This window comes from Pteropus vampyrus, unplaced genomic scaffold (genome assembly GCF_000151845.1).
Source record: "Pteropus vampyrus isolate Shadow unplaced genomic scaffold, Pvam_2.0 Scaffold261, whole genome shotgun sequence".
Taxonomy (NCBI): domain Eukaryota; kingdom Metazoa; phylum Chordata; class Mammalia; order Chiroptera; family Pteropodidae; genus Pteropus; species Pteropus vampyrus.
The window spans coordinates 3,079,436-3,100,402 of NW_011889042.1; the positions used below are offsets into that span (position 1 = coordinate 3,079,436).

General features: G+C 54.1%; 1 protein-coding gene and 2 long non-coding RNA genes across 9 annotated transcripts in view; all 3 read left to right on the forward strand.

Moving 5' to 3' along the window:
• Nucleotides 1-1,768: 1,768 nt before the first annotated feature.
• The window catches only part of CUEDC1 (CUE domain containing 1), a 23,296-nt gene continuing 4,097 nt past the window's right edge, over nucleotides 1,769-20,967 (forward strand). For 3 of the 6 annotated variants that reach the window (XR_002776217.1, XR_002776218.1, XM_023520378.1), the window contains exons 1-10: nucleotides 1,769-2,413; nucleotides 6,479-6,606; nucleotides 14,230-14,356; nucleotides 14,483-14,587; nucleotides 15,067-15,259; nucleotides 16,187-16,270; nucleotides 18,106-18,177; nucleotides 19,031-19,124; nucleotides 19,869-19,927; nucleotides 20,741-20,811. Coding sequence is in view for 3 of the 6 variants with exons in the window: in XM_023520378.1 (XP_023376146.1) it covers nucleotides 2,081-2,413; nucleotides 6,479-6,606; nucleotides 14,230-14,356; nucleotides 14,483-14,587; nucleotides 15,067-15,259; nucleotides 16,187-16,270; nucleotides 18,106-18,177; nucleotides 19,031-19,124; nucleotides 19,869-19,927; nucleotides 20,741-20,808 (1,263 nt within the window). In the remaining 3 variants the exon portion in view is untranslated. Of the gene's footprint in view, nucleotides 2,414-6,478; nucleotides 6,607-14,229; nucleotides 14,357-14,482; nucleotides 14,588-15,066; nucleotides 15,260-16,186; nucleotides 16,271-18,105; nucleotides 18,178-19,030; nucleotides 19,125-19,315; nucleotides 19,731-19,868; nucleotides 19,928-20,740; nucleotides 20,812-20,967 lie in introns of all 6 variants that reach the window. The other 3 variants (XR_002776219.1, XM_023520379.1, XM_011375102.2) reach the window with 3 other exon arrangements.
• On the forward strand, nucleotides 8,773-9,691 carry LOC111729395. Its single transcript, XR_002776222.1, has 2 exons — nucleotides 8,773-9,026; nucleotides 9,578-9,691. It is a non-coding gene; the product is annotated as an uncharacterized LOC111729395 (long non-coding RNA).
• Nucleotides 11,218-12,397, forward strand: LOC111729394. Of its 2 annotated transcripts, none has more exons than XR_002776220.1 (2): nucleotides 11,218-11,732; nucleotides 12,284-12,397. It is a non-coding gene; the product is annotated as an uncharacterized LOC111729394 (long non-coding RNA). The 2 variants fall into 2 exon arrangements; XR_002776221.1 differs by having other exon boundaries at nucleotides 11,218-11,712.

Here is a 20,967-nt window from a genome sequence, read left to right on the forward strand (position 1 = left end):
GAGCTCTGTCTTGTAGGGCATACTGCCAATCAGAGTGGCATCCTCCAACTTCTCAGTGTGTCGGGGGTGGTGGGAGATGTGGGTGTGGGGATTTGGGGCGTCTAAAGCCAGCTGCGGGAGGCCATGTCATACTTGGCTACCTTCCTGTTCATTCTCATTACAGAAGTCTTGAACTGATCATTTGAGATCACCCTCTGTGTTTCCTTGTGAATGGCTTTGGCCCCTCTGGGCTGTGACTTGCTCATCTGGGAAGTGATGGAGAGGAGGAGGTTGACTAATAAATCATGCTTCAGCCAGTCAAAAGAATACTACTCAGGCATTAAAAATGATGAAATAGATCTATATGTTCTAACATGGAAAGATGGCTATAATAAATTATGAAATGGAAAATACAAGTTGCAGAATAGAATTTATGCTTTGATCACATTTCAGTAAAATAAATTCATACATACAGTAGTATATGCATAGAAGAGGAATATAGATATAGATATATCAGAGTTAACCAGTTTTCTCTTTGGGAGTGGGAGGGGATTATAGTTCTGTAACATCACTGTCAGGGGGCTGCATGGGACCCATGTGCTTCTAGTTTCTATTCTTGAATACAGCCCACGTCTCTGGGACTAGGCAGACACCTGCCCAGCAAATCCCAGAACATGAGCCCTGGAGAATTTCCATGTCCCTCCAAGGAGGTAGAGGTTTGAAGGAAGTTAGAATCTCAGCATGGTGGCTCCAGAAGGCAGTAGGGAGACAGTTTGAGGTCTTATTTTACCTGCGAGGGGACTGACCTAAAGAGACAGAATCGTGGTAGTGATGGGTCTTCTGACTCTGGGATGAGAGAGGGTCACCCCTTCCTCACCCTTGTGGTCTCGTCTTCCTTACATCATCAGCTATTTGACTGTTGAGATTATGGCAAAGAAGATCATCACACTGATTTGCACACACAAACATTTCTATATCAGCTGTTAAGATTATGACACAAGTCCTAGAAAAGGGAAAACAGGTTTGCACCTGTTTCATCAAACTTAAGAATATCCTTTGATAGAACAGTCCCTTAAAATAAAGCTGCCACTTTTCTATAATTAGCAAAATTACTGTAAAACTTGGGATAAGCATGAGAAAGTCAGAACTTGATTTTAGACACACACAACTCTCGATTCACTGCACTAACAGAAATGCAACCTCGGCAGTGATTTACATGCCTTGATCTGAGTGGGCTGGATGGTTTTCCGTCACAGATTTAGTGGAGCTCTGTACAAATTGGAAGCCATGATGGTGGGACCACGATGTTGGGACTGTGATGTGAGAAGATGAGGAAAGCAGGAACGGGGTGGGGCTGGAGGCCAGAGAGGCAGGACATGGCCTATACAGAGCCCCTCCTTCTTCAATCAGATCCTCAAGGGTTTTGTCAGTGTGTGGTTGAGACCAGGGGCTCAGAGACCATAGTCCTGGGTTCAGATTCCAGCTCCTCCACTTCTTCAGCGTCTATACTTCGATTTTTTTCATCTCCAAAATGGGGATACTAGCAGCCACCTCATAGCAGTGTCATCCGTTAGCCCCCTCAGAACACTTAGGATGGTGCCTGGCACAGAGTAAGCCCTTGCCAACTGATGTAGCTGTTAGTGAAGAACTGTGCCTGTTTGATTGTCGCAGCTGGAGAAGGAAGCAGTTCTCCCCTGGGCGTGGCAGGGGTCGCCCTAATTCCCTTGGGCATCACCCTGAGCTTCAGTTTGTTGCGTTCTGTCCCTGACTCTGTCTACCTCGGTTTCAGGTGCGACCGTCTGTGGAGCCGGCTTCAGGATGTCCCGGGGGTGTGGATGACCAGCCGTCCAGCCCCCCAGGGCCCAGGCCCGGATGCCGCCGGCTCTCGAGGATCGCTCCCCGAGGGCCACCTGTGGCCCAGCGGTCTAGTCTCCTGACCCGGCGACCCCGCCCGTCTCGTCCGGTCCCGCCCGGCCGCCCGGGGCCGGGGTAGGCGCGGGAGCAGCTTCCGGAGCCCGCCGAGCGTGCGGCGACGGCGCAGGGACCCGGGGGAAGGGGCTCTGCGCCGGCGGGCAGCACTTTCGCCCAGCGGCTCGGCAAAATGACCAGCCTGTTCCGCCGGAGCAGCGGCGGCAGCGCTGGCGGCGGCTCCGCCGGGGCGCGCGGGGCCGGGGGCAGCGAGGCGGCTGCCTCGCAGGAGCTCAACAACAGCCGGCCCGCCCGCCAGGTGCGCCGCCTCGAGTTCAACCAGGCCATGGACGACTTCAAGACCATGTTCCCCAACATGGATTACGACATCATCGAGTGCGTGCTGCGCGCCAACAGCGGCGCCGTGGATGCCACCATCGACCAGCTGCTGCAGATGAACCTGGAGGAGGGTGGCGGCAGCGTCTACGAGGACAGCTCTGACTCTGAGGACAGCATCCCCCCAGAGGTAGGGGCGTGGCCCTGGTAATTCACCAGGGGCTCCGGCGCTGTTTGAACCTTAGAGGACTCGGGTTAGGACCCTATCTGGGTTCTAACTAGCGAGCAGCCTTATTTCTCCTGGGGAAACCGTACCCAAGTCAGTCAGTGACCTTATTTTACCGGCAGAAATCATGCAGTATTCAACAAGCACGGAGCACTTAGTGGTATGCCGAATATGGTACTAGATCGTGGTTAAAGACTCATCAGAATCAAGGAGCTTGTTAAAAATGCAGACACCTGGGCCCCATTCAACATAGTAAATGCCAGTCCAGGGTGGAGCGCTGTAGTCTGTATTTTTCAAAGAAAGGCTACTGTTGAACCTCTGGGTATCCATCCACCTGGGCGGAGTCAGACAAAGTTTCTGCCCTCAAAGAGTTCACAGTCCAGTGGGGACTAGAGGCAGGAGTCAGGCATGACAGCTCAGGGTGGTAAGTGCTATGATGGGAGAAGCAGAAGCAGGAGAGGAGGGTACCCGCTTCGGATGCACATATACTAAAATAGGAGAGGAGGGGATGGTTTCCAAGAGGACGGCTATGCTGAGACCCCAAGGAAGAGCGAAGAGTGAGGGAAAGGCTGTGCAGGCAGAGGGAACAGCTTGTGCAAAGGCTCAGAGGTGAAATAGACCATGAATCCCTACGGAACTGACAGCAGGACCATCTGCCAGGATCCTAGAATAAATGGAGACTGAGAGGTTGACGAGGCCTAACCACTGAGAATGAGTGGGGCTGAGCTCCCAGAGCATAAAGAGCCACAGAAGAGGAGTGACGTCAGACTCTCTCTAACTGAGGCATGATGGAGGGGGTAGTGAGCAATAGATACCCAAGCCGTTCTCTTCTCACTCCAAGGAGGTGGTTGAGGGATATGTGACCACCCCACAGCATCAAGGCCCACCTGCTGGGCGTGGCCAGTCCTCTGGCCCCATTCAAGAGTTTAGTACATATTTGGACCCCAGCCTCCGCAGGACCTGTAGTGCTGCACACAGAGTCCTTCAGTGAAAGAGTCACTGCCTGCAGGAGCATGTGGCACATGCAGCCATGGACAAGACAGAAGAAGGACTCAATGGATGAGATTTAACTCTGCTCTTCATTGAGTCCCAGCCTGTGCCAGGCACCATCCTCATGCTTTAGATGTTATCTCTTCTAATCCTCACAAACTGTATGAGGTGGCAGTATTATTACTCTCATTTACAGTGAGAAAACCTAGACCCAGATAAGCCTTCAGAATCCTACTCTACACAGCCCTGCAGGCAGCCACGGTCCATCCATCAATCAGAGTCATCCTGCAGGGTGAAGCTCACTTGCTCTTCCTCCCTTGGTGGATGCTGCCTCAGCTTTCTCTCTCCAGGTAGAGAAGTTTTGTGGACAATGACATCTTGTTCATCCCTGTGCCTCTTGCAACACCTGGGACAATCCTGGCACATCACAGGCACTCAGGGAATGTGATTGAATGAATAAATGTTGCTGCTGTCTTTACACAGCTTTCTTTAGTTTCTTTCCCCAGGAGACCATTCCTGTGACCTGCCTGGATTAGCAAGTGCGTGGGAATATTGGAAAACCCAGATTTTCTTTGTGAAAAGGAGGGGTGAGTGTGTGTGTGTGTGTGTTTGCAGATACATCTTTTAAGTGTGAGCTGGAAGGAAAGTTCTCTGAAAACTCTGACCCTTCTACAGTCTCCTTTGTTCTGGCAGGCTGGCAGGTAGGATACTATTTCTTCCTTTGTCCATGGCACCCACAGCCCTGCGAACCTCCGCAAGGCTTCAGCGTCCCTCCAGATAGGCCTGCACTGTGTGTGCTTCTGTTTTTCTAAGAATCTTGCTTTCCAGATTGAATCCCTTCTCAGCACCCCTCTTTGGCTGTGTCCCCAACCCCCTACCTTTGGAGTTCTGCCTGAGCCCATCGGCAGGCAGTTCCTGAGCCAGCGGAAAGTGCTTTGGAAAATTTATGAGCAGCAGCTGGAATGACAATAACTGCTGACTGGAAAAAGCCCCCTCTCTGGGGGCTGATGGATGGTGGGCTGGCCTGAGGGGTAGCTTTGCCACAGAGAAACATCTTCTGTCAGATAAATGGCCAGACCCTGGCCCCCAGAGCACCTGGCAGGCATCCATCACCCACACTGAATTAAGCCAGGAGGCCACAGAGCCGAAAATTTCAGCACCTTTAGAGCCAGAAGAACAACCTCATTGTGGCTGGTGGGATTGGGGGGAGAGCGGTAGGGGGAGGCCAGAAACATGGCTGGGGTTGCTCTCCCTGGAGACGGGATCAGCCTTTCTGGAGCGTGCCTGGCCCGCTGCCTGCCTCCTTGGCGTTCCCTCATTCTGCTCCAGGAGTCTCTTATGAGTGTCTGGTTCTTGCAGCCCCAAGAGGCCACACTGAGGCACAGGAGCTGCCGAGAAGCCAGGGTACCTCCTGTTGTGGTCATGGAGGCCTGATCTCCCTGCGTCTGGGGACCCCAACTGCTAGGCCAGTTATGGGAAACCGCAAGCAGCATTCTTCTAGGAACAATTCCCACTAAGCTCACCCCTCCTCACCCAAGTAACTCAGACCAAGCTCAGTGTGGACAGACTAGACCAGCCACTGAAGGTGGAGAGGCTTATCCTCCAGCAGTTGGCCTCAAGGCCCCAGCCTGGAACCCCGTCTCTCAGAGCAGTGGGGTCTAGGGGATGGGGAATAGGGGCTGAGGGACAGTACCAGTGTGGTCTCTGGGTGTGCCAGGTAGTTGCTGAGCCGCTGTCCTGTGCCAGACACCTGAGGCTCACCGGTGAATAAGAATGGAGCTCACAGTGTTCTCTCCTTCTCTCTTTTTTCCCTCTTTTGGAAATTTGAGGTAGGCAGAGCAGTGGCCTGCAAAGCAGCTACATTCTTCTCTTTCTGCAAAAGCATCTGTTTAAATACTTTCCGCCTCAAAGGAAAGAACGTTAGTGCATTCCAGGGCAAGAGGCCTCCTTGGGTCAGGCTTGCTGTATATGCACAGAGCGTGGCAGTGTGTGTGCGTGTGCGCGCGTGTGTGAGCATGTGTGCACTCGTGTGTATGCTCACTTACCACCTTCCCATCTGCCAGGTGTCCCTGTAAGATTCTAGGCACGGCTGGGCTCAGGGCCGGGATGTGCCAGTACAACCTGGCCCGGCCCAGGCTTGCAGAGGCAGAGCAGAGGCAGCTTAGCAGTGACTTCTGCAAACTCACTTGAGGTTAAAACATGGGGTGTGGAGACTCTGGGGCCAATTGACAGCCTCTGAGTCCTTCCTAGGTTCTTTGATCTTGAAGGAGATGGGAACAGAGCTGGGGAAGAAAAGAGAGGAGTGTTGGAGGCTAAGGTATAGGCTGGTTGGGGTTGTGTGTCCTTGGATCTCTTGGTTGATGGCTGCCTCCTGCCCCAGATTTCTCTCTGTAGACCTCTGGGGAAGGGTCTAGGTCAGTCCATGGAGCAGGAACCCCAGCCTTTGCCCAGCCCTTGGCCTCTGCCTGCTCCTCTTTCTGCCTCCTAGATGAAGCGAGGAGTCTGGGAAGGAGGGGCACCCCGAGTACTTTCCTTGCCGCTGTGCACCCTGAGAATCCACTCCGGGAAATGCAGGCACTGTGCCTGAGGGAGAGACCCTTGCTGCAGAGACCATGTTCAAGTTGAAGATTCGGTTCTAAAAACAGTGTGTGGCTTTTGCCATGTCACTTAGTCAGCTTGGGTCTCAGTTTCCTCATCTGTATAATGGGGTAACAATCCATATCCTACCTTGCCAAATTGGGGTCTAAGTGAGATAATCTACGTAGAAGTACTTTGAGAGAGGGTGTGACTGATGTTAAAGTTAGTTATCAACAATAACACATGTATAGAAGAGTTTGTCCATCACAAGTGTGCAGCTCAGTGGCATTTCACCAGCACTCAGATCAAGAAATATTTGCAAAGTGCTGGTCGTAGCAATTTATATTCCCACCAGCAAAGCAGGGTTCCTTTACATCCTTGCCCACACTGGGTCTTGTGTAAATGTTACTTAAATTCAAGGAAGGGTTGTTAATATACTTTTCTTTATTCTCTCTGATGCAGATCTTGGAAAGGACTTTGGAACCTGATAGCTCCGACGAAGAGCCCCCTCCTGTGTACTCCCCACCAGCCTACCACATGCACGTGTTCGACAGGCCTTACCCTTTGGCTCCCCCTACTCCACCGCCCCGGTGAGAAGCCAGCTCCTCTCAGCACAGGGCAGTATGGGAAGGGATCAGAGGTTGGGACTAGGTACAGACACAGTGGGAATCTTGGCTGGACCCCTCAGCATGCGGCAAGAGACATTTTAACTAGATACCAAGAACTTTCAAACTGTAAAGATTTTAAGAGCAAACGTTCCCTAAATTCCTTCTCTAGGCTGGGTGCTATGCTGAACATCATACTGGACACAGAGTCAAATAAGGCTCGGTTTCTGTCTTCGGGGGGCTGATAGTCAAGGAAGATACAGAGTGGGAATGACGAACCCATGGAATGGGACATTTCCTATCCCGAGCCCATGGCAGACATTACTAGTCCATCACTGTGCTCTTTCCTGCTCACTTGAGACAGACCCTCAGAATCCTCCTTAGCACAGAACTCCCAGATAGCCATCAGTCATTGATGGAATGAATATGTATTTGCCATCCCTCATCTAGGGATGTTGTGGGGATTTTTAAGCAATGGGAGCAAGTAAGTTTCTTTTGCTAGGATAGTTTGATAACTGGAGGCAGAAGGATAGACTGCTAGGTCCTTGGAGACTTATTCTAGGCCAAGGACTCTATAATTTGGAAATTAAACGTAAAATTGGTTGCCAGTTGGGTCCCATGGATCTCTGAGGTGCTTGTTTTTCAGGGCTTTGTGTTTGTGGTGGGGCTGCTGGAACCCAGATGTCTCTTTATTATAGAGCTGCAGTTCCAGTGGATCTTCCCTTCTGAAGATCTTGGGAGCCTCAGACAGTGGTAGTGGAGAACTTTGTTCTCACACAGAGTATAGACAATATATAGATATAGACAGTAATATCGGCTACCATTTACTAAGCGCTAGAAACCATCACATTCGAATCCTCTAACAACTGTTGAGGTGTAGGCACTGTTATCCCTTTTTGACAGATGAGGAAACTGAGCCTAGGAGAGGTTTCATAACTTCCCCAAGACTGCACAGCTGGGATTCGAACCCAGGTCATTTTGACTCCAAAAGCAAGGCTCTTCATTGCTGTGTCTTGTTGTTTCCCTAATGAGAAAATTCTGTGATTGCAGTTGAGGTTGCTGATAGAGGCCTAGAAGTTTACGCGGGGAGGTAGGGGAGCAATGTTTTGAGTCAGGGACAGGAGTAAAGCTGGGCTCCTTCTTTTGACACAGTGGTACCAGGAGGTTGTAATGGGGAGGGGTGCTGGAAGTAACTAGGTAGGTCTGAGTGTGACCCTGGTAGGACTTGGAGCCTGGAATGAGGCTAAATGATTTTCCATTGACTTTTTAAATTTATTTACTTATTATTGTTTTTTTAATCCTAAGATGCTTTTGCAAAAGGTTCGGTTTCTATTAGGCAGAGTGGTCCTGCCTATTTTTCAGAAGGGAAAATTGGAGCCTTAAGAGACAGGATCCCAGTGTAACCTGGCATGAATATTCTGGCCACATCCTCCCTTCCCTACTCTGGCTGGGTGTTCAGCTGCTGTGGGTTGGGTAGGCCTGGGGGCAAGGGCAGTGCAGCCCAGTAATGGGAGCCCCACATGGGGGCAAGGTGACCTCAGCACTAGACCAGGGCTCAGGAGGCCTCAGTGACTTTGGTCAAGTCACTACTCTTGCCTGAGTTCAGAGTCCTGGCCTAGAAGTGCTAGAAATGAAGGCTTTGCTGGCTGGAGGTAGATGCCGGGGAAGAGAACTTGAGTTGTGGAGTTAGGCAGAAGCTCTCCCCACCCCCTTCCTTCAGCTACCTAATTTCTAATTCTTTAGGTACCTTTGCTGTGTGGCCTTTGGCTTACCACTTAACATCTCTGAGCTTCGTTTGCCTCTTCTGTGAAATGGGACTACTAATCTCCTCAGCACTGTCGTGAGGATTGACTGAGAATCGTTTGTGGAGTGCTTAGCATAGTGCCAGGCATGATCAGACCTACCATCAGTGGTTCACTGCTCCTCCCACCCCTACCCCCGCTGCATGGCTGGCCTCTGAGCTCTAACACTGAACCCTGAGACCAGTGGTGAGGCTTCCTTTCAGAGACCAGTGTTCAGAAGAGGTGGGGCCAGCCTTTGAGCAGGAGCCCCTTTGTTCCAGGATGGTCCTGCTAGGCCCAGATCCATTCCTAGGCTACTTCCACAGCCTCATTTAGTCTCTCTCTCCAGGACGTTCATTTCCAGCACTTATTGAGTCACCTGCAATATTCAGGTGTATGATGCAGAGATGAATACAGCACTGCCTTGACCCGTCCCTCCCAAGAAGTTCAGAGTCTGTGGGACACAGGATGCAAGAAAGGCTGCCTAAAGGAGCTGATGTCCGAGCTGTGACCTGGTGAAGCAGAGGACAGGAGGGCAATCCAGGCGAAGGAAACAGCACGTGCAGAGGCCTAGAGGCAGGAACCATCTGGGGAGCTCTAGGAAGTATGGGACGGCTGGGCGAGGTAGCAGAGGCGAGGAGATCATGGGGTCTCGGCGGGTACTCCCAGGAGCTTTGACCTTATCCTTCAGCCAGTGAGTTTAAGCTGGGCAGTGATGTGATCAGGTTAGTGTTTTAGAATCTTCCTCTGGCTGCTGGGGGAGATCCGATTTGAGGAGGAGTTTAAGGGAGGAATGGCCTGGCCCCTTTCTGCTACCTCTAGTCACTGGGCTGCCTATGAAACTGCAGATAGGGCAGGGTTTAGGATATTGTCCTCCTGGGGCACAGGGAGGCAGGGTGATCCCAGGGTAGCACACCTGAAAAGCCAGGATCCTTGGTTTAGCCTGGATGCTCTGTATGCCCTGGGACAGAGCCTGACCCTATCTGGGCCTCAGTGTCCAGTCTTTACCAAAATCCTGCCTGGAAGGTTTGTCTCTGAAATCCTTCTGGGCTCTGATATTCCGTGGGTAAACCTGGAGGTCTGATGGGGTATGAAGTTCTAGTGTTGGGGTCTCTGGGTAGGCTCTGGGCCAAGAGAGCCTCCCCAGTCGTCTCTCTCCTTCTCCCCTCCCCCAGCCGGTCCTGCCCTCTGTCTCCTGAATGAAAGACCAGCTCTGAAGCTCAGAGGCACCCCTCCGCACAGGCCACCTGCTGTTTTTCCATTGAAATTACAGCCTTGGAAGTTTTTTATTTGCCTCTCGGCTCATTTCTGACATTCCGTTCCAACCACAATGGAGTTGCCTGGGCCGACTGGGCCCAGGGCCCCCCTGTCTCTCGCAGCTGCGGGCTGACCTCATCTTCGCTGGTGCCAGGGCAAGGGGCCCAGAGGGGGCTGGGCCTGCCCTTCCTCGAGGACTCAGGCCCAGAAGCAAGGGAAACTCGGCTGAGGATGGGGCTCCTGCTCCTTGTCCCCCTCCCCTCTTGGGTTCTGAGTTAGGTGGCTAGAAGGGTCCAAATGTGACTCCAGGGCTCTCCACAGTGAGGTGTAGCTACGATGGGGTGGATACCCATCCCCCAGATGAAGGCCTTGAAGCCAAAGAAAGGCTGGTGACCTTGGGGAGGCTTTCTCTATGCTTGAACTCACTAAAGGTAGTCTTAGGATCCCTGAGAGTTGGGGGAGCCTCTCCCCTGCCTCTCAGGCCCTTGGGAAAAATGAAGCCTCCAACAGTGATAGGAGGTGGCAGAGTGATGTGGAGAGAAAGCCGCCTAGGAATCAGGTCCTGGGTTGTGATGCAAACTCTGCTCTGGACCATCCCCTCATCCGCACAGCGAGAGGGTGGACGAGGCGTGCCGGGGTTCCCTTGGCTCCAGTCTGCGTGTGCTGCTACCACCATGCACTTAGCAGCTTGTTATCCTGTCTGCTGCCCGCCCCCCTCGCCCCCGCGAGGCCGCCCGCCCAAAATAGAAAAGGAAAGGAAGTTATTTCCACAGGCAGCAGCAGCCCAGCCGGAAAAGCTCTCCTCCAGTGAGGGGGCGGCGGGATTCCTGGAGCTGGAGACCAAATCAAAGCCAGGCTCCAAAGCCAGAGTGGCCCCCACCGCCCCCAGGCCTCGGCTGCCTTCTGTGCGTGTCACTTCCCTGATTCAGCAGAACACGTGTCCTGCGGTTGCCACGCTGCAGGCTGCTGAGGAGCTGTGGGGAGCTCCTGGCTTGGGCCCAGGCTGCCCTCGGGCTCAAGGCGGCAGAGCAGGAGCCTGGGGTCAGGGAGGGCGGGTGCTACCTCTTCTCTTCCTCTCCTTCCCTCCTCGTTGTTGGCCTCTGCCAAGGCACAGACCTCACACCAGGCACCTTACCTATGAAGAAAGGCACCTTGCCTATAAAGAGCAGAACTGAGTGCCCCCAGAACAAGAACCCTTCTGCTCCCACATCTCAATGTGCCTTTTCAGAACATTGTTCAAGACAGCCTCATGAGGGGCTCCCACCTGCCTTGGCAGCGAGGCAGGGGCTCACCCAAGACCACCCTGCTGGCTTGCGGCTGCATCGGAACAAGAACTTAAATATATTCTACTCTCTGAGGATCCTGGCCTTCCAATATCCCCTTATCCAAGCAAGCCAGCATTCAGGCAGACCGGGCTGTTAGTAGCTTATGTGCTTGTTAATTTGGAGCATACTTATTACTCAGCAGCCATGAGCCCATACTGTGCTAGGTACTAGGGACAGAAGCATGAAAGGACACGACCCCTGCTGTCTTTAGAGGGCTTAGCATAGTGCCAGGCACGATCAGACCTACCATCAGTGGTTCACTGCTCCTCCCACCCCTACCCCCGCTGCATGGCTGGCCTCTGAGCTCTAACACTGAACCCTGAGACCAGTGGTGAGGCTTCCTTTCAGAGACCAGTGTTCAGAAGAGGTGGGGCCAGCCTTTGAGCAGGAGCCCCTTTGTTCCAGGATGGTCCTGCTAGGCCCAGATCCATTCCTAGGCTACTTCCACAGCCTCATTTAGTCTCTCTCTCCAGGACGTTCATTTCCAGCACTTATTGAGTCACCTGCAATATTCAGGTGTATGATGCAGAGATGAATACAGCACTGCCTTGACCCGTCCCTCCCAAGAAGTTCAGAGTCTGTGGGACACAGGATGCAAGAAAGGCTGCCTAAAGGAGCTGATGTCCGAGCTGTGACCTGGTGAAGCAGAGGACAGGAGGGCAATCCAGGCGAAGGAAACAGCACGTGCAGAGGCCTAGAGGCAGGAACCATCTGGGGAGCTCTAGGAAGTATGGGACGGCTGGGCGAGGTAGCAGAGGCGAGGAGATCATGGGGTCTCGGCGGGTACTCCCAGGAGCTTTGACCTTATCCTTCAGCCAGTGAGTTTAAGCTGGGCAGTGATGTGATCAGGTTAGTGTTTTAGAATCTTCCTCTGGCTGCTGGGGGAGATCCGATTTGAGGAGGAGTTTAAGGGAGGAATGGCCTGGCCCCTTTCTGCTACCTCTAGTCACTGGGCTGCCTATGAAACTGCAGATAGGGCAGGGTTTAGGATATTGTCCTCCTGGGGCACAGGGAGGCAGGGTGATCCCAGGGTAGCACACCTGAAAAGCCAGGATCCTTGGTTTAGCCTGGATGCTCTGTATGCCCTGGGACAGAGCCTGACCCTATCTGGGCCTCAGTGTCCAGTCTTTACCAAAATCCTGCCTGGAAGGTTTGTCTCTGAAATCCTTCTGGGCTCTGATATTCCGTGGGTAAACCTGGAGGTCTGATGGGGTATGAAGTTCTAGTGTTGGGGTCTCTGGGTAGGCTCTGGGCCAAGAGAGCCTCCCCAGTCGTCTCTCTCCTTCTCCCCTCCCCCAGCCGGTCCTGCCCTCTGTCTCCTGAATGAAAGACCAGCTCTGAAGCTCAGAGGCACCCCTCCGCACAGGCCACCTGCTGTTTTTCCATTGAAATTACAGCCTTGGAAGTTTTTTATTTGCCTCTCGGCTCATTTCTGACATTCCGTTCCAACCACAATGGAGTTGCCTGGGCCGACTGGGCCCAGGGCCCCCCTGTCTCTCGCAGCTGCGGGCTGACCTCATCTTCGCTGGTGCCAGGGCAAGGGGCCCAGAGGGGGCTGGGCCTGCCCTTCCTCGAGGACTCAGGCCCAGAAGCAAGGGAAACTCGGCTGAGGATGGGGCTCCTGCTCCTTGTCCCCCTCCCCTCTTGGGTTCTGAGTTAGGTGGCTAGAAGGGTCCAAATGTGACTCCAGGGCTCTCCACAGTGAGGTGTAGCTACGATGGGGTGGATACCCATCCCCCAGATGAAGGCCTTGAAGCCAAAGAAAGGCTGGTGACCTTGGGGAGGCTTTCTCTATGCTTGAACTCACTAAAGGTAGTCTTAGGATCCCTGAGAGTTGGGGGAGCCTCTCCCCTGCCTCTCAGGCCCTTGGGAAAAATGAAGCCTCCAACAGTGATAGGAGGTGGCAGAGTGATGTGGAGAGAAAGCCGCCTAGGAATCAGGTCCTGGGTTGTGATGCAAACTCTGCTCTGGACCATCCCCTCATCCGCACAGCGAGAGGGTGGACGAGGCGTGCCGGGGTTCCCTTGGCTCCAGTCTGCGTGTGCTGCTACCACCATGCACTTAGCAGCTTGTTATCCTGTCTGCTGCCCGCCCCCCTCGCCCCCGCGAGGCCGCCCGCCCAAAATAGAAAAGGAAAGGAAGTTATTTCCACAGGCAGCAGCAGCCCAGCCGGAAAAGCTCTCCTCCAGTGAGGGGGCGGCGGGATTCCTGGAGCTGGAGACCAAATCAAAGCCAGGCTCCAAAGCCAGAGTGGCCCCCACCGCCCCCAGGCCTCGGCTGCCTTCTGTGCGTGTCACTTCCCTGATTCAGCAGAACACGTGTCCTGCGGTTGCCACGCTGCAGGCTGCTGAGGAGCTGTGGGGAGCTCCTGGCTTGGGCCCAGGCTGCCCTCGGGCTCAAGGCGGCAGAGCAGGAGCCTGGGGTCAGGGAGGGCGGGTGCTACCTCTTCTCTTCCTCTCCTTCCCTCCTCGTTGTTGGCCTCTGCCAAGGCACAGACCTCACACCAGGCACCTTACCTATGAAGAAAGGCACCTTGCCTATAAAGAGCAGAACTGAGTGCCCCCAGAACAAGAACCCTTCTGCTCCCACATCTCAATGTGCCTTTTCAGAACATTGTTCGAGACAGCCTCATGAGGGGCTCCCACCTGCCTTGGCAGCGAGGCAGGGGCTCACCCAAGACCACCCTGCTGGCTTGCGGCTGCATCAGAACAAGAACTTAAATATATTCTACTCTCTGAGGATCCTGGCCTTCCAATATCCCCTTATCCAAGCAAGCCAGCATTCAGGCAGACCGGGCTGTTAGTAGCTTATGTGCTTGTTAATTTGGAGCATACTTATTACTCAGCAGCCATGAGCCCATACTGTGCTAGGTACTAGGGACAGAAGCATGAAAGGACACGACCCCTGCTGTCTTTAGAGGGTGTTCATAAACATCATCTAAATCCACAACACCCAACCTGAGTGCCATGATCAGAGAGCTCTCTAGGCCTAGAGACCTCGATGGCACTGAGTGGTTGGAGAGCAGTGAACTTCTGGTGCATCGAGAACCCATGCCCGGGGCTAGAGGTGGGGATTAGCCAAGGCCTGGTGAAGAAAATGAGCTAGAGCCCTGGGCCTTTGTGCTGGAAGCAGTGGAGGGCATGAGCAGAAGGAATGCCATTCTGAGCAGGATCCTGGCGTGATGGGCCAGGACGCCTGTGTTTGGGCCTGACGGTTCCCTCCTCTTGTCACTTTTCGCCCTCCAGCATTGATGTGCTGGGCTCTGCGCCCCCCTCCAGCCAGAGGCGCTATCGGAACTGGAACCCACCACTGCTGGGCAACCTCCCCGATGACTTTCTCCGCATCCTGCCCCAGCAGCTGGACAGCATACAGGTAACGGAGGATGCCTCCGACCTGCCTGTGCAACATCTCCACTTGCCCACAGAGTTTGTGCCAGCCAGTTTCACTTCCTGATGTTTAAGTCCCGGCTAAGCTATTTCTGTTACCCTGGGTTTGTAGGGAAAGAATGCTGAACCAAAAGCCTCATTTCCTGTCCGGGTCTGGAGATTTCCTGTTCCACCCAGGGAAGGTGACAGCCCTGAGGATACTCTGGCTGTAGGAGAGGTGGGCATGTGGGCAGCCAGTGGCAGAGGGCCAGAGCACCTTCCTTCCCTCTCCTGGGAAAGGGCCAGAGGTAGCTTCTCCCCAGATGTTAGCGTATCCCAAGGGGCTCTCGCACAGGGTGGGGGTCTCACCCTGAGGTAGCTGGTGCAGGGAGAGTTTTGAGTTTGGGAATCCTTGTGTAGGCTCTTGAGCAGTTTGCAGATTACTTTTCAGGACTATTCAGGTCGTAAATAAAGGGATAGGATAGTCCAAGGGGGAGGAAAAGTCGTTTTTAAGCCCTTGCTGCTTCCTCAGTAGAGAGGGATCTGGCCCGTTCAGTTGGATTTTGGCCTATGACTAGATCTTGAAAGGAGGCTCAGGCCCCAGGATGTGGCTGGAGGATTCTGGGAGAGGACATGTGTACCCCTACATGTGCATGGATGTTTGTACAACATGTGCCCTTGTGAGTAGGCATTCAACATGCTCGCTCCCCTCCTCAGGGCAACCCTGGGGGTTCCAAGCCCAGGAGTGGAGCTGGCGGCCTGCCCCCTGTGGCTGGGCCTGGCACCCGGGACCAGGAGAGCCGCTGGAAGCAGTACCTGGAGGATGAGAGGATTGCACTCTTCCTGCAGAACGAGGAGTTCATGAAGGAGCTGCAACGCAATCGCGACTTCCTTCTGGCCCTGGAGAAAGGTGGTACACTGGGTGGGGACCCTGTGGCCACTTCTCCATGGCTGAATAATGGAACTGATGTTGGCTATAGCCTTTGGGGTCAGGAGAGGCAGGGAGCTAGAGGCCAAGGGAGCTGGAGGTCTCTGAACTGCTGAGACATGGCCCTTACCACCTTGTCCTTGTGGGAGCCAACGGAGACCTGAATCACCGGGAGGAAAAGTGTGCCCTCTTGGGCCCTCTCCTATCCACCCCCCAGCCCCCGCCCGCCAAAACACACACACATCTGCTCTATGCCAGGCACTGGCCTTGTGTCTGGAGCTCCAGGAGCAGAGAGACTGGGTCCATAGGTGTCAGAGAAGGAGCCTGGCTGAGTGGAGGACATTAGAGCAGGGGTTCTTGAGTTTTTGGGGTGTTTAGATTGTCTTTGGCCCGGGGACCCTGCTCTCCAGCCTGGCCGCCTTTCCCCTTCAGGGCTGGAGTGCGTTTGAGGTAGAGTACTGTAAGAGAGCTGTGGGACATCTGTCTTGTGCTGGTCACAGTGGCTACGTGTGTGTGTGTGTGTGTATGAGACAGAGAGAGAGAGAGACTGACAGCTTGTCACGTGGGAGGGGCAAGAAGTACAGGGAGAAGGCTGAGCTGAGACAGAGGCCCAAGGTTAGCCCCAGCTCTGTAGCAAAGGTACTGGGGGTCTTGGGGCCTCTCCTTTTAAATGAAGGGGTTGGACTATATGATCACTGAGAGTCCTTCTAATTCTGACATTCTTCCATTCCAGTGCTTGTCAGGGAAGGTGTGTTTCTGTGGTCGCTGGTTCTTTGAGAGCCAGCAGACATTGTGTGTGCAGACACTTTGTGTGTACTCGTATGCATGTCTGGGGGTTTCGCCTCCAACAACCACCTGCATCTCAGCCCAGGCGCTACCTTCCCTGACTGGTATGTGGTCCTTTTCCAGATCGATTGAAATACGAGTCCCAGAAATCCAAATCAAGCAGTGTGGCTGTGGGAAGTGACTTTGGCTTTCCTTCTCCCGCTCCAGGTAACCTTGCCTTCCTGGGAGAGAGGCCTGGAGGGCACAGGGGCTCATACCCAAGCCCTGCTTTGTGTTCTTGGAGTTGAGGGTAGAGTGAGGAGATGGGCTGGTGGGGAGGGTTGTGCTTCTACCACTGCACTCACCGTGGAATGAGATGGCTCCTCTACTTAGCAGCCCTGGGTTCTTACCAATCCAGCGGCTGCTGGAGCCCAAGCTGGGGTTGGCTAACAGGCTGGCTGAACTCCTCAGAGGTGCCTGGAGCTTTGGCAAGAAGAGGGCATGCCACAGCACATAACGTACCATGTGAGAATGGGGGAAAGAAGGAGGCCTTAGAGACTTATGAGGTTTGGTCTTGGCCCCAGGGGAGCTTATGGAAATATATCCAAGAAACAGTAGAGCAGACCAGCAAAGCTGACACACTTGTTGAATACAGCAAGCTCATGGCGAGGAGCGGGGCAGGATCTGTCTGGGAAGGAATCACTCATTTGCTCACATTCAGTAGCCGGGGAAAATCTGTTGTGAGCCAGGCCCAGCCCTTGTGTTGGAGGAAGAGAATTTTAAGCTTCATGTACAAGATAGTGAGAAGCAAGAATTGCCTCAAGAGAGGGCCAGACCTCTCCAGGGGCCTCAACCAGCTGAAGGAAGGCCAGGGGTGGACAGGAGCCTGCTGGGATGCATGGACGAGGGTCAAGCTGGGAACATGGGGCAGAGAGACCCAGAGGCCCTGGTTCAATACTCGACATATATGTGTGGCATAGTGGCCCCTCATCAGCCAGAGCCCTCCACATACGCACACAGGCTGCCCTCCTCAGAGACAGAATCAGCAGCTTCTGCCCGAAACAGACCTTATATCACACAGTGGAGAGGGGACTGGGGAGCAGAAGGATGGGGAGCTCAGCTGTCCCAGCTCGAAGAGAGAAAATCCCATGGAACTGATTCATAAGCAATAGGCTGGGAGCTTAGGCCCCACCAGATGTGCAGCTGAGGGTTTTAACGGCAGCCTCTGTCCTTGATCCTGAATTAACTATAGATACCAGGGCTGCTGAGATGGATCAGAATGACTCACAGAGGACTTAGCAAACAAGGTGACTCGGGATTAGCCAAGCTGCAGGGTAGACAGCACGGGCTTTAGAAGGGCAGTAAGAAACCCAAGTGGGTGCTGAGTAAGTGGGGAGACTCTGGGTGGCCAGCTGGGTTCTGACATTGGTACCAACCCCATTCTCATTCCTATTCATTGTCTAATGATTCAGAAACTCCACGTCTGGGGGGAATAATGGATGGGGCTGACCCTGGGGAGAAGGGGGCAGGAGCCATCACGGATGAATGCCTCTGTGCCCTGCACCTTCCTTCCGTTACCTCATTACCTCTCACACCCCGGGGGACGCAGGCAGGCAGACCACTTGCTGGTGAATGTTTAGCAGCCAGCTGGGTTGCAGGATAAGGCCAGGTGCAGTGTCTAATGACTTGTATGGTGTCAAAAACCCCAGCCACAGCTGATTTCAAGCTACCAACATGACTTCACGGAAGTGGAGTTGGTCCGAGAAGCAGACAGTTGAGAGCAGGTTCTCGTCACATACAGCAGGCCACAGGACTGTCCCTCTTTTTACAGAGGAGGAAAGCCAGGCGCGGGTGGGGACAGACACACTCTTTGAACCACAAGTGTCGTCCTTGCTCTAAGCTGTTTCCTAGTTACAGAAGAAACCTGCTCTTTGCCTCCTTCCTCAAATAGCAGGGTTGGGCTGAATCCCTGTCCTTCAGGGTAGCCCCAACCCGCCTCCCCGGGGCCTTGGGCAGCCACTGTTCCTCTCTGGCTGGCCCTCAGAAGTGTCTCCTCCTTCCAGGAGTCAGTGACAACAACTCCACTGTGTCTGAAGATGCCTTATTCAGGGACAAGTTGAAACACATGGGAAAATGTGAGTCCAGTGCATGTCCCCCTTCCAGCTCTTCTAAGACAGGCCCTGTGGCCCCATGGGAGGGAGGGAGCCACCCAGAATTTTTAATGCAGTTGACTCTTGGTGAACTGAAGTGACATTTTAATCGCAGGCTACCTCCCTCAGCCTTCTTGCCTCATTTCTCTGTGCGGCTGAGTCTGGATACAAATTAAGTTTTAAATCCTCTTGAGCCAGCTGTCTGCAGAAAAATGACGTGCTATACCTCCCTCCCCTGAGTTTTAATGTTCATGTTCTCTATGGCTTGAGGGGGCCTGGCTGGGCCTGACTGAGTGGGGAGGCTATTGCTAAACCTACTTTCTGCAGGTGGGAGGCCTGCATGGTTGATGACCTCTTCCCACAAAATCCTGCCAGCCGGTACTTGCCTTCCCCTCCCCATCCCACAGACACAGAACCATGTGTGAATGAGGCTGCTATCCTTTCAGGCTCCATTTCAGGGAAGATCTGGGATTAGTCACGGAAATCCCAGAACCATCTCTGGAGGTGGCAAGGCGGGTGGAGGTAGGCGGCGGGAAAGAAAGCCAAGATGCACTGCTGTTTGTGTCAGCTGAGGAGTACCCGGATCTCGGACTGCCAGCTATCCCTGGTCTGGTTTGCAGTGGCCTGTGCTGCCCCTGCAGGCCAACCCAGGACGGCAGCTTCACTCCCCCAGGGCACCAGCCTGTCATCACCTCTCTGGCTCCCTGGGCTCTCACACCAGCCTGCCCACCTGCCTCCAGCCCTGGTGGGGGTGGGGGCCTGCCCCAGCCCCTTCTGAGCCCTGGTGGGCAGCTCTCTGGTGCTCTGGCTGCTGGCTTACAAGTCTCTCTGCTCCCAGCCACCCGGAGGAAGCTGTTTGAACTGGCCAGGGCCTTCTCAGAGAAAACCAAGATGAGGAAGTCAAAGAGGAAACACTTGTTGAAGCATCAGTCGTATCCTTTCTGGCCCGGCACTGGGTGGGGGCAGTCGGTGCTAAGGGCACACTGAGACCCTGGGCTGGGCTCCCCAAGGCTATACCCTCCTCCAAGAGTGGGGCCTGGGTCTGTGGCCCTCCTTTCTCCATGAGCCCTGCTGCCAGTCTGCTGTCCCATCTCTCCGTTCCAGTCTTGACCACCATGACCAGGCTTGGGGAGAAGGCCAGCATCTGACGTCTTCCTGCTGCAGGCTCAGAAGTTGTCCTACAGCATTTGTACTTTTTGTCTGGAGTAATCTGCATCTTGGGAGAAAACTTGGTTCTTCCTTTGAATTCAGCAAACCTTTCTCTAATTTCTCTAACTGAACTGACCCTCAGATCTTTCTGCCTCCTCATATAAAGCATGTTGGCCTTGGCTTCTCACTTTCAGTCCCTTGAGTAAAAATAAGGTTTTCCATATTTTTAATCATCCAGGCTCCCATCCTTGCTTGTCAGACAGGGCCCAGGACATGAGAAGCTGAACAGCCAAAGAACAGGGAGAAAGTCACTCCTCTGTCCCCAAGATGGGAGCTGGCTGATAGGGCCTGGCTGCTCAGGTGACTCCAAGAAAAGGAGCCTGGGTGAGGTACTGAGGAGTGTTGGGGGGATAAGGCTGGTGTGGTAGAAGCCTCCTGAGCTTGGAGTGGGTGGTGGAGGGCTAGGGACAGGGAGCGGGAGGACGATGGCGGTGCCCACTCATCAGTTTTCCTGAACGGCTGGGTAGGCTGGGGGCTGCTGCATCAACTGCCAATCTCCTGGACGACGTGGAGGGCCACACTTGTGGTGAGGCATGGAGGGTGGGGAAGCTGGAGTTCTAAGTTGCCTGTGGTCAGTGGCCCTGCAAGAGGAGGGCCTGAGTTTTTCATGGTGGACCCAGCCTGGGGGACACATCAAGGGTTGGTGGGCAGGTGACCCAAAGAAATGGGCCCTTCCACTTGGACCATATTGCCTCTCCCTTCCTTCCACTCCTGAAAGGGAGCCCCAACTGCACCTCCACCTAGATCTCCACCTGCAGCATAAAGTGCCAGGTGTTTTTTCTGGGGAATATTCTCTTCTCTGGGGTGTGAGGGGGCAGACAGGCCTACCTACACAGAGGGACCTCAACTTGAGAACAACCTTGGGGCAGGTTCAGTTTCTGGGCCCAGAGGCCTTTCAGTGTTCATTTATCCAGTCCCTCCCAAAGGCCACATGGGCCAGAAGATGCTGCCTCAGAACCTGTCAGGCCTGTAGCCGAGCCCTGATCCCTATGCCTCAGAGCAGATTACCCTTCTGTGGTCAGGAGATATCCACAAACAAGGGCTTGGAGGGCCTTGGAGGTCATCTGGGTAGTCCAAATTCCCCATCCCACTTCATAGGTGAGGAAACTGAGGGAGGAACATGTCCGAGGTCTTGGAGCTCAGTCATGGAGACAGGCTGGCGGTCAGGTGTCCTAACCTTGTACCGTGCACTGCTGCCTTCTCACCAGACCCACACGTCGCCCCCCAGGGATCAGCATGTGCCGGAGCAAACAAGGACGCTCTCTTGCCCAGCCTGGGGGACTTGTCTGAGCGTAGCCCTGCAGGGTGGAGGATGAGGCAGCTTCCCTCTGCTTTTCAGATGAAGACTTCCGGGGAAGGCGGCAGGAGGTGTCCAAGGCGGAGGAAGCCCTAAGGGAAGGACAGTAAGAGGTAAGGCCTGGAGCCACCGCTGCCCAGGGACTGTCCAAGGCTGGGGCTGCCACTCCCCACATCCCACCTGTCTTCCCAGGGGTCCAGAGGCATTGGGCTCAGGAGACTGGATAGTGCAGGCTCTGGGTTTCTTCCCTCATCGCTGTGGCAGGGGAC